Source organism: Mchenga conophoros, linkage group LG3 (genome assembly GCF_057382185.1).
Source record: "Mchenga conophoros isolate Kocher_MC1m ecotype Shallow Benthic linkage group LG3, M_conophoros_male_GT1.1, whole genome shotgun sequence".
Taxonomy (NCBI): Eukaryota; Metazoa; Chordata; class Actinopteri; order Cichliformes; family Cichlidae; genus Mchenga; species Mchenga conophoros.
The window spans coordinates 73,983,392-73,996,528 of record NC_140528.1 but is presented as its reverse complement, the minus strand read 5'-3'; the positions used below and the strand labels follow the sequence as shown (position 1 = coordinate 73,996,528).

The 13,137-nt window shown below is 40.2% G+C and overlaps 1 protein-coding gene across 4 annotated transcripts in view; it reads right to left on the bottom strand.

The window, feature by feature from the left end:
- Positions 1-13,137, bottom strand: part of LOC146580431 (protein phosphatase 3 catalytic subunit alpha) — a 68,190-nt gene that overhangs the window by 31,922 nt on the left and 23,131 nt on the right. For all 4 annotated transcript variants that reach the window (XM_085267180.1, XM_085267182.1, XM_085267181.1 and 1 more), the window contains exon 2: positions 8,458-8,658. In XM_085267180.1, coding sequence (XP_085123306.1) covers positions 8,458-8,658 — 201 coding nt within the window. The remainder of the gene's footprint in view (positions 1-8,457; positions 8,659-13,137) is intronic.

Here is a 13,137-nt window from a genome sequence, read left to right as displayed (position 1 = left end):
AAAAGCCTCTGCTCAATTTTGTAGATACCATAAAGATCGATTCAAGAGTTGGTTAACTTTTGGATCATTTCTGCACAGAAACAAAAATGTGATTAAAACACATTTAAAATGTGAAGCTCCATTATGCCAAGTGGCAAAAACTGCAGTTCTCCTAGCGGCCACTTGAGGCAGAGTACTTGTTTCTTTCTATGTGAAACGACTTAGGAAACAGTTTGGTCAGAAAGTGAGGTCGATGCAAAAAGATGCTTTCCCACAGACTTCTAGAGGACTAGATGTCTTTTTGCAATCACAGTACTCGGTCTTTACACAGACTGCTGGTTTAAGGCAATTCAACATTGGCTTAATTGTTCCAATCTGGGAGCTACGCCAGTGTTTTATACAGTCTATGGTTGAAAGGCGATTTAATCTTTGCAGACTCCCATGTTAAAATGACCAACAAAAATAAACAAGTTTACAGCCTGATACAAGAAACAGTCACGGTCTCCTCAGCTCGTTTCAAGGGGTTGAAATCTTCTTTTTAAACGGTGTTTAGCGTGACGTCACACCTATTAAATAGTTCCATATATATTGGTGGAGATGTTCGTGGACAAATGTGTTATTAGGGCCTCAGATTTCAACAAATACAGTCAGATAAGTTTTTTAATTAAATTCACAGCTAGTGTTCAAAACAATAATTAATAAGTTTTTCCTCTTTTTTTTTTTTTTTAATAAACTTAAAGCCTTTCCAGTTCAGTGAACATATTACAAAAGTTTATTCACCTGCAAAATGCAACACACAAATAACACCAAAGATACCAATTACCAGTATCCACTGAACACCATCACAGTAACTGTGATGATAAGCATGGCATTCGTAGCCAGCGCACCTCAATTCATCTATTCTTCAAGTAATCGGCTAATTGAGTAATTAACCACAGGGTGAATAGATTTAAATCTAATTTGAAAAGGACACAGACTTTCTTTTTGGGAGGCCGTTGCTTTATGAACTGTATCTAGGAGCAAGAAACACAATAAGAGCCAGTGAAAAACTCTTTCACAGAGATACCCAATTAGTGGAAGCTGGAGGACAGCGTTGGAGAGCAATTATCTCAGGTTACGAGCCTCGTGAGACAGCTCTGAGAATCAGCTCTGCGTGACTGTATCGTAAACCTCTACTTTACCATTTGTCTTTTATTAAACCCACACAGAGTAACTGTTTAAATCCACAGCGGGGACCAACTTAAAAGGAGCCTTGTAGTTGTAGTCCCATTTCTAAGGACGTCCTCACTCTCTCTTGCAATCAAGCTAAGTATACTTCAAAGGAGCGCTGGTCTGTTTTCAATTGTTGTAAAGTTCCTGTGAAAGTGATTTATTGAAACAAAAACACTCAAAAGGAGCTTTATTAAATATTAGTTGCACAAAACTTATTTATTGACACCAATTTTTTTAAATTGTATGTACTCAGAGAAAAATACTTCATTGCAGTCTGTTGGTGCTTTAATGCCACCAAGTTCCCACCTGATCCCAACTTTTCAGAAATTCCAAACTTTGGGATACATAAATTATATTTTGTCTATCAGATATGATAGATGATCATGATGCAGCACTTCTAATCACACCATCATCGTTAGAAAGGTTTAATTTTTTTCCTCACCAACAGAGAATGTATTGATTCATCCTGACAACGATGTATCATTGTTAAATCATTGTTAAAAGTTTATTGATTTGACTAAAATTACATTTCAAATTGTTTTCTTTGATGTTTTAAAATGCCCACATGTTGATTCCTTAGTTGTTTTCATTAGAGCTACACATATTTGTCTTATGCCCCAAAATAAGATAATTAAATGAAACTCATAATTCTCATTTCCATCGCCTCACTTTTATTCTTAGGCTCTACTAGAGTAGCTTTGCATGAACAACATTCTTGTTGGTGCAGCCCCTCAGCTCACCAAATTTCTTTTGACTGCCTTCTCAATTGTAAACAGAAGCTTTACAAACTGCAGTTGGGATATCTGATTATGGATGGTCATATCAGGCCGGCCCGCCCTGAGCCTGGTTCTGCTGGAGGTTTCTTCCTGTTAAAAGGGAGTTTTTCCTTCCCACTGTTGCCAAAGTGCTTGCTCATAGGGGGTCATATGATTGTTGGGTTTTTCTCTGTATGTGTTATTGTAGGATCGACCTTACAATAGAAAGCATCTTGAGGTGACTGTTGTTGTGATTTGACACTGTATTAAAAATTAAACTGAATATCAGGTTTGTGTATATGCAAAGCCAAGTCACAAGCATGAACTCATTATGTAAAATTGAAAAAAAAAAAATGACGGAAAATAAAAAATGTTGACCTTTTAAAACCTACATGACTACTGAATTCTTCGACAGTTTTATGCAGACTTAACTCTTGACTTGAAATATTCAAACTGCAGCATATGCATTAGGTGTTAATGGAATTTTTACACAACAAGAAATTAATATATTTCGAAAAAGGTCAACACAACTCTGAAATCCTAGTGATTCATAGCTTCATAGGCTGGTTATCACTATAGAAACACCCCCAAGACAGTAAATCCTCCAAACAATGGCAGTCAATATCTCTCAAGAAAATAAAAAGGCTAACCTAAGCTGCTCCTGACCTGATAGAGGACCTCTACGAGCATCACCAGAGGCAGCAATCCAATGCAGCTATTGTATAAAACCACACAGGCTGATGGCACAACATAAGTAACCATCTCATCAGTAGACTAAACGTTCTAATATTCACAATAAACTGTGCTCCTGAGAATACGATATTGCCTGAATGGATGACCACCACGAGTGTAATTACTATCAAAATTAAGTGTTCCCAGTTTTCACAGGAAAATTAATATACAATATGTTTTTAGAAGTCCATTTAGGGAGCCAGAGACAGCGATTTCACCTGAAGCTAATGGAAAACACACCGTGTGTGGGAGGACTCCAGCTGACCTTTTGGAAAGCTATCGCTTGCTGCTGAAGAAAACAGCGGGGCGATGCGGTGATGTTAAGAGTTCAATCGGTGGCCAAAAAGACCCGATGTGACGGTCACTGTGAACTGCGGCTGTCTCATGTGTGCAACCCCGGACGCCACTGGTCAGAGCAAATCAAACGGTAACACTACAGCAGCTCACTCCTCCAGCTCAGGGCTCTGCTTTATCGCAGCAAACACACAATCCACCCATCACTCTGTTCCAGTACACCTACAGACGTGCTTTGCCTCCCTCCCTCTTGTCATACAACACACAAAAAAGAGGTGAGAACCACAGCCCACATAAGAAGAGCAGGTGGGAGTACATTATCTGGAGTGAGAAACAATTCGTTCTGGCCATCTACTGCTTGTGTGCTAAAGTGATCTCCCTGAGTAGCAGCATATCAGCGGGCAGCAGTTATTGAGTGGGTGGCGGGCATTACACAACCTGGCTTCAGAACCTACACAAGCCACTCCAAAGGGCGCGCTCATTGAGCGAGTGAAATCCACTGTGATACAGACTGTGTCAGATCGTGTTTTGATTGAGATTGGATGATAACAATACCCCCGGTTTTAGCCCGCATTTATGAAAAACGCAATCTGTTCTAAACATCAATTTGAATGCAATATTGTGAAAGCTGCCATTAAAGTAAAGCAGCAAAACTAAATATTGAACATATTATATATATTTCAGTCAGATTTAGATTCATTTTGTCTGGATATAATACAAATAGTTCCCAACTATTAAAAAACATAACCCTTCACATCCATATCCATGGAGATTTGCTAATAATGGATTTTTTCTTGACAGTATTGACAAATATTATCAATGATGACCTCAGAAATCAAAGAAAGAAAAAAACCAAACCCTGAAAATGTCAATATTAATTTACTTCACATAGGGGAAAAAACAAAACACCTTTCCATGATCGGATTAGCCCCGACCAAAAGATCAGACAAAACTGTGGCTCCAAAACAGTCATCCCCACTGGATGACAGAGCAGGCTTTGGGGTGACCTTTGTAATGGTCTCACCACGATGGAAATAAATGTCCTAATCAAAACACATTCAAAAATAAATTACAGCTGACCCGTGTCAGAAGGACCCTTGTTTATACAATGTTTCTTCAAGCGGCTATCAGGATTGAGCTGAGGAGGACATCGAGGAATTCCAGCCTATGATTGAGTAGATCTTACAATGAAATGCACAGCATGGTTTCCCACACATATATTCTACATGGGCAGGTGATGTATACCACTGGCTTTGTAATTTACGTCTTTAGTGGATGAATTAGTGGAGGTTCAGTCACTGCTAATTAACTAGTTATTTTCTTTACTGCGTTTCCTACTGGCGGGCTGTTTAAGCTGCTACTGAAGCAGTCCTTAATGTCATTAAGCTGTCTCAGGTCTCCCAGGATCAGACTGATGCCAACTGCACTATCCTAAACTGGAGTCGGCCAGAGTAATCCCTGTTTTATGCCGAGATCCAAAGCTGCACAGCAAAGCAGGGACTATTGTGACCAGCTGCAGTTCAAGCATTCACTGGATGAGGAACTTCTGCTTTCCTCCTCCATTTAGAGGGTGGAATCTTACCAAAGCCCAGTATATGTATATCAGTACATATTGAAACCTCAGCCATACTTCTTTAACTCTGTCTCCAGACCACTGAACCTAAGCTGCCCCTCTGTTGCTCATTTGCAATAAACATATGAGCAGCTTCATCTCTGCTCGGCCTCCCGTCTTTTTGTCAGTGTCACAATCTCCTAACCATACATCATAGCAGGTCTCACTACCCCGACACTCATCTCCACCCGCTCCACCCCTTGTACTCTCTTCACCTCTCTCGTGCACTGTTCGTTACTTTGGATAGCTGACACATATTTAAACTCCTCCAACTTCACCTTCCCACCTGCCTTCCTGTCATTCACACACATGTATTCTCTGTCTTGCCTACACTGACTACACAATAAATTCTCTTTTCAATTTAAAAGCATTGGAGTGCACCCAATACCTACTACTGCCATAAATACTATGCAGCTCTCTGGGAAACACTGCACTGCATGGCTTGCAGTAAACTTGTAGGATTGCTAATCTACAAAGAAAATATCTTCTAATTGTTTTTCGTGTTTACATTGGCTGTCACATTTTACAAAATAAAGCAGGGCCCATACGTACAAATACCATACATGCTATCCACCTTGCTCTAATGTCCATACAAGTGCATTTCTCATTATAAGACTGTTGCATAAGAACCTATTGGAAATATTCAACAACCTTGTAATGCTGCACAGAGCAAACACTTCACATTATGCGCATAAAACTGCCACTCTCACCAGGGTCTAGGAGGAGGCTTTTTAAGCTCTATACAGGAAATTCCACAACCAAGGTCTTAATATTTCCTGACCAACTATGCTTTGCAGATTTCTCGAATTTATTTCTAATCTTATCAAACACGAACAGCTAAAGGAAGATGCAGGGAAACTTAGAGCATTTTATACTCAGCTATGTAGTGTTACATCAACACACAACAAAAAGAATTAAAAGATCATTTGTTCAAGGAAACCATGACAGAGCCCCTGCGCAAAGTGGAGCTCACACACTGCAAATGTGTATGAATAGTTTAAAAGCTGGCTGTTGCCTGGTGATGTGGCTGTAGGAGCTCTATTGATGGGTGACTTGTGTGAAGGCCATGAGAGCAGCTTGTACTCAGTACACTAAGCCAGCACCGTTCATCACACACACACACCCCTCCCTTTCATGAAATACCCCACCTGCCATCTGGCCCAACAAGGAAGTAACTATGAGAGAGAGAGCTGACATGTCGTGGTGCTTTGCATCCATGATCAATATTTACATACTAATTCACTGACCATGTGTCATGTTGGAATTGGGAGGCCTGCTAACGCGGAGAGAGGCAGAGAGAAACAGCTCCTGACCGTGACACAGACAGTCAAAACATGGCAGGCAGAGAGGGAATGGGAGCAAAAACAAAGAAATGCTTATAGCAAACAGGAGTGCGCACGGAGAGGGAAACACAGCAGGCGCATGAGCACGCGCAACAGAGAAATCCTTGTCCAAGCCTACTGAGTGGGAGAGGGGTTGAGGCAGGGGTGTTGAGTGGGAGGGAAAGAACCGGTTCATCGCTGCACTCGTGTACACAAGTGCACCGAACGCGCACCGCTCCTCGGGATCTGTGGCTTGCACACGGAGGAGAAGCTGTCCACTGTTTCCATGTAACACAACAAAGAGAGGAGGCTTTCCTGGCAAATCCCTTATTTGAAGTGCTGTAAAATCTGAAACCAAAACATGTTAACTTGCACCAGATTTTAAAAAGGCGACTTGACCGGGGAAGGTCACCACTGGAGCATGTTTACACACAGGAATCCACCCTGCGATCAGATTAAGCCAGAAAATCAAATAAGGTTTATCCATGCTAGTTATCCAATTTGTCCCAGCACCACATTTTGTGTTTTTTGTTTTTAAACACCTAGAGCATCAGATTTAAAATGGGTTAGGGTTAACCCCTAACCCCTATTTAGACGCCCAGAGAATGAACTTGTGTTTAATTTTCACAAACAGCTGAATATGCACTTAGTTAGTTTTAGCTCAAACTGGAGGAATCTAGCTGTGTTCAACAACACATCTGTTAACCTTACAGCTCTCAGGTGCCTGCAAACACAAAGACAGACGTGGAAAACATGCAGTCTGTTTGCATCTTTTTGTTTACCTCAACTCTCTCGAACAGCAAGGGTTATCATAACGGTCTACATCCATTAAGACAAAACAATGAACAGCTTTTAAAAAAAAAAGGGGGTATTTGCATTTATGAATTTAAGTAAGTGCCATGCCTGCTAAATATGAACACAGGCCTCTCTGGATGATATTGTGGGAATGATCTCACATTAGGAAATGTTTGGTTGCCATAGATCCTATGAGTGTGTCTCTGCCTCTGATTACGACAACATCAAAGAAGCCTCATCAGAAAGTCTAATGGAGGAACAGGGCACTTGACCAGGAAGAAAAGACGACAATAGACGCGCTGGATTTGTGCATATGCATCAGCGAACCTCCCGCAGCAGCGTGTGACGGGGGTGAATGAGCTAAGCTTCAGTTACTAGCAGCTTTGAATGTAAAAGCTGTTAGCTAAACCAAGCAAATGAAATGAAAATGACATTTTTTCAAAACTACAATGACTAATAAGCGATTTTAAAACAACAACGATCGATGTGTCATACTACCTCTCTCCAAAGTTAGCAGATGTTTTCAATAACGTCCCTCTGCATTGCTTTGAGACTCAGCCTAGTAACTGAATGCAACACTGCTCGTTAGCTTTGCCAAATTGGATGAACTGAAGCAGCGTTTCTTAAAAATACACTGCTCTAGTTATCGGCATGGCCCGCGTGTGGCTTGGTAAAACAGTGACTCAGTTAATTAGGAAAATTAAGTTTTATACTGCTGTAAACATTCAGCTCTCTCTTCCATTGTGTCGGTTTGATTTTAAAATCTTGTATCTGTATATTGTTTATACCTGCAAATAAATAAAACAAACAGTTATTGTAGGTTACTGTGAGCTGCCGTTTGTTTGGGAAGGTGGAATACTTGGAATACACAGTGCGAAACATGCTGGGAAGTGTCTGTAAGTGAATCATCATCTGTTGTTTGTTAAGGTAAATGATGATGAATGAGTCTGTTTCTTCTTATAGTTGTGGGCCGGTTCTAAGGTTTGCATTTTAGATATATGGAGCCTAAAAAAGACAAGAGAAAAAGTAAAAAGAAAAATGAATGTAGGTCATGATATGCAGGATTTCGTGGAATAAAGAGTATATGAGTGGTGTCCACCCAAGTGTTCCCTCTTGGAAAGGCTGTAGTTTGTGAGTCTAGACAAGCAGTTGCGTTTCGTCATTTCTGATCATCAATTAATCAATGATTCCCTTTTAAATTTCTATAAGTGCACAGTGACATCTTTGCATTAGACTATGAATATAAATCCTGAAAGTTTTGCAGACAAAAATAAATAGCTCAACAAATCTTCCATTATTGTCTAAAAATTATAACCCAAAAGACAAACTGGTGAGCCTTCTTCAGTAAATCTGCTGTTTCAAAAGATGTTGAAATGTGTTGCACACAACATAGCACACACCCATTTCAGTGCTGGCACAACCTACCTTGCCCACAGGTTAACTTTCACATGCACAATGTCGTTTTGCATTATTTACGTGACAGTCATGTCTTACTTTTCACTGTGCTTGGTTACAACTTCCTGTCACTTTTGCAGCAGTAGAGAACAAATGAGTGACATACACCCTGGTGTCCAGTTTGGTAAAGTCGTAGGGCTGCAGCACTGGCTAGTTGCGGGTGACTGCATACAATCTTAGATGCATCAGCTGACTACTGAATAATTACTCTGACTACTATTTCTGGAGTGAAACAAAATTATTCACTTTTTATTGGTCGATTACTGGTTTGCAGTAACACATGCAGTATTTGAACCCTGACCTGTCACAGGAGCCTCAATGTCCAGCAGGTTCTTCTCTGAACGCAAGATTGCGGCGCCCTCTCCTATGAGCCTGAGCGCCACCGCCTCATCCACACGGCCCTCCTTGGTTAGGTGAGCTTTCAGCACGTCCACTTTGGGCTTCCCATCGCTGTCAAACACCTCTTTAGCTGTCAGTCGGTGACTGGGGGGGAAGGGGACAGCTGCAAGGGTTTAAAAAAAAAAGTAGAAGAAGAAAATCATTAGAACTGATGTACTTTCATACCACGTTTACAGTGCTTTAATACACTTTTCATTGACAAAAGGCTTACAGCAATACACAGTTATTTCCACATCACTGAGAAAACTGCATTTAAGCTGTTTGATTAGAAGGTACTTTGTACCAGGGGATCGACTCCCTGCAGGAGAGGGAGTTTGCGCTCACTCCCATGCTTCCAGCCCACCCTCTGAGACAATTTACCTGATTGCTGCTATGATCTGTGAGTCATTCAATTTTCAATATTTATTACAGACACACACATTTTCTAGTTTACTTGGCAATATTCACGAGAAAAGAGACTGTATATTAAAAACGAGGCAGAGAACCAACACATCTTTATTTTATTAACATTAGAAGCTTGTGCTGCGAGGACAGAAACACCAGTGTATGCGGATGTGTGACGTGTAACCAACTCCATACCTCAGTGTGCTCTCTTTTATTGTGTTCGATTGAAACAACAGAGATATCATCTTCAGCCTGACAAGCATTTACTTATTTCTCAGCAACAGTTATTTATTTATTTTTAAAGAGTAAAATTGGGTTTATTCCTCAGAGTCTTGCAGCCACTGTGGAAATCAGACAATATTCAAATCCTCAACAAATCTCTGTAACTGTCAATTTCCATAATTAGTGGCTTATGAGGGATAGCTTTTCAGAGTAATTCAATGTTCCCCAGTAATTTGGAATCCTACTGATGCACTCGCAAGCTGCAATGCTATTTGCATGCATTTTAAATCAAAACAGGGATTTGCAGTCTAGGTCTAGTCTTCTTTTATTAAAAACGCTCTTCAAACTGGACTTCATATTATTGCGATGTTAGTAGCCTAATGCTTTTATTAAATGAAAGCTAAACATATTACTTACAATAAATGTACAAAATTACAGTTTTTTTCCTCCCCGCTTTTTTTCTTTTGCTCAATCGAACTGCTTCTAAGAGTTTAAAACATACATCATGCTCTTAGTCAGACTTCACATACAGCTTACAGGTGACTAATCCACAAAACCAGAAGAAAATACTGCTGAGCTAGTGTCTGTGTTTGTTGTATACATGTGTGGTGTGTACGTGTATTCCAGCATCCATCCTTCCTGAAGGTGACATCAGCGGTAATCAGGCCAGCACTTTATCTGTGTCACAGTGAGCTTTAGCAACAGATGACATTTGGGATCTCAGCTCCAGTTTCTAATGGGTCTATGTGGAAATTACAAATTTACTGGACTTGCACAGTTGCATCCTGGGTATTTTTAGCAATGCTATGTGTGTAAAAATGTAAAATCAGCAGGGTGAAAGAGACAGGATGTACAATTTCTGATAACTCACAACGCCACTTTAAAAATAGTAGTAAATTCAGAGGGGCACAACCCTGTGAGAGGGCGAATGTAAGAGTATTGTCTCTAATTGAAAAGATTCAGAGAAGGTTTAAATGTTTAGATATGGTTTGGTCTTGTCGCATCCACATATACATGTTAAAACTACACATGCATTTAACTCTTTCGTCTCATAACATCTGACGATCTCTCCTGGACCCCTAATTGACAACTTTTGACACCTGGGTATAGATCAATAAAGACATGGTTTGACGACCATTGGAATAGTTTCTGGGGTTTTCTGAGAGTAGCTGCAAGGAACGAGACAATCCTCACCAGCTACTGATGCAAATCCAGTCATTTCGGTCTATAAGCTAGCCTGAAACAGGAGGAGGCTCAGCTCAGAGCTTCAAGGTTTACTACTAGTAAGCTTTAACTCTTAACTAGTAAACAGCCAAACTGTTTTGGGGTATGATTAATCAGAATTTTAAATTGTTTTCAAAAATCATGGACAGTTCATCGTCACAATTCAAAAGCCAGCATTTGTGACGGCATGAGGGCATATTCGTTCACAAAGCATGGATATCTTGCACATCTGTGATGGCATCATCGACGTTTAACAATAAATACAGGTTTTCAGCAACATATGCAGACAAAGGAAGGTCTTCCCTATTTCAGCAAGACAACACCAAAGCACATCCAGCATGTTTAATGCCAGCATGGCTCCATCTAAACTGGCATGTTTGCAGTACAGACCTGCCAGCATTGGAAAGTATGATGGCAGGAAAATACCGCAAAGGAGGTCGGACCTATTGCAGATTAAATCCGACACGAAGGATTGGGAAACGTTTTGTTTATTTTGAGTTAACACTTAAGAGGGCTGCTATAGGATGAGGTCATGCACCGCGGCCGTAAACACGTCCACGTCCTTCCTTATAAAAAAGGATCCTGCAATGATAGGACAACATTCGATGTGCTGTCTTTGTACTCATTTCAATGCGTTCCATTTTTATTCACTTTTTTAAAGGCGTCCCAACTTGCTTTTAGAAACACGAGCTATAAAAGCCCCCCAAAAAAGAGAAAAGAAGTGAAGCTGAAAGCTGTTTCTGATATCTGAAAGTTATAATTATGATGCTGGCAAGCTACATGGAAATAAGCTTTGTTCTACCTACCTGGCAATTATTTTCCCCATAAATGCTATTTTGAGAATCTGCGTGACATAACACAAGTTTTCCAACATCAAACATTTTAATGCAACTCATTCAGTTTCCTTTGTAAATTCAAACACGTAAAACCAAAATGTCTGAAGGAGGTGGATACCACAAAGTCACTTTAAGCCAAATAAATAGTTACGATGCTTGAAATAAATCTTGAATAATACAATACGATGTCTTTGCTCAGGTGTCAGGGGCATTTAGAGATTCCCCCATCTGAGAGTGATTTACCAGAGCCCCAGGTGTGAGCACCTGCTACGCAACTCTAGCCTTACTGCTTTTTGACTCCATGGTGCAGAAAGCACAGCCCCTTGAGTTGTTGAACAAATTGAGTGTTTACATTCATGTGAAGTGTTCTGAACTTGATAGAGGGCATTTTTCAACTGAGCAGCAAGCTTTTAAAAATGACAGCTAGGCCACGAATCTGCGACATGATTAGCTCTCAGATAATGATTGAGAAGCAGCACGAAAAAGAGTTTTTTTATTTGAAAAGTGCTACAAAATTTAAACATCACACCCCGAAATTCTTTCGGATGTCAAATTTCATACACAGGTACACGTTTTCAACTTAGATTTCAGGTAAATACAGAAAAACCTTTTACTTATAGCTGCCAATGTGACAACTTCTTATGCAAACTCTGTAAATTAAAGCCAGAAAAAGACAAAAGAATGACCAAAGCTGGCTTTCATGTTGGAGGGATACTTTTGGGGAATGAACCGCAGACTATAAGGATTAGGTGCTTTAATTGGCTAAACGTAATCCAACTGTCAAATGGGAGTAGAAAGTAAGGTGCTTAAATTATTTCCCTAATCCCACGCTGTTAGCCAATTAGGCAATGCAGGTAAACTCCCCAGGCTGTTTGCCACAACTGCGCTGCTGTTGAATTTGAACTGCATAAGAGGAAACAGAGCCATTTTTCTTTTTTCATTTGTGCAGGAAAAAAGAAAAACACTCTGATTATGAGGAATGACAGTTAGCGGCAGGACAAAGCCATAAATCATTCATGCGCAGAGTGACGTACGAAATCTGTGTAACAACATACCTGACGGTAAACATATTGAGCTTATGAGGAAACTACATGGGAAAACCCTGTACCTACCAGCTGCAATAGTTATTTGGTTCCTGTAGATAATAATTAATAGTAAGCCTGTCAGTGAAAGAAGTAGAACCCCCGACCCCCACCCCAAAATAACCAGTAACTGATGCAGTAACAATGGCAACCGGTGAGTTGATTTACAGACATTTTTGAGACTGATAGTCCCCAAACAGTGTAGCCACTGTGAATGTCGTGAGTGATCCCACTTCCCGCCGAAGTGACAGAACATGACGCACTCTAAAATCCAAACACCAAAGACATTATTCTGGAATAAAAATACGCTGTGTGAAAGCTGCAGGTGCTGGCATGCTAGCAGCCTCTTAACACATCACCCTTCCATTTCCTACAGTCATGACAATGGAAACACTGTGAACTTTCCCCTTGTGGAATTTCTAACAGCTCCCTTATTAACAAGAGTAACACCCACATCTGCCAAAACACTACATGGCACGTTGCAATGATCAGTTCCACACTCTTAAGAAGAATGTGTTACTCCCATTTCTTTAGGACATGATTTTCAGACACTGTTCATCTGATGCACATTTTTCATCTTAAAAACGGCCCAGCACTTCTTCTTTTGCCCTCCACTTGTCCAGTATCCTCAAGTTTTTTCAAAAACATGAAATGAGACATCCCAGGTTTTTGGGATTCCCAACATTTTACGGCAACCAAATTGTTATCTGTGACATTTTTCGTAGATTCAGCTAAAGAAACTGGAACAAACGATACGATTTGAAATCCCACTTGTGTGTGAAGTAAAACAGTTTTATTTTACTATTTCCAAATCTTTATATATCCAGTAGCGGT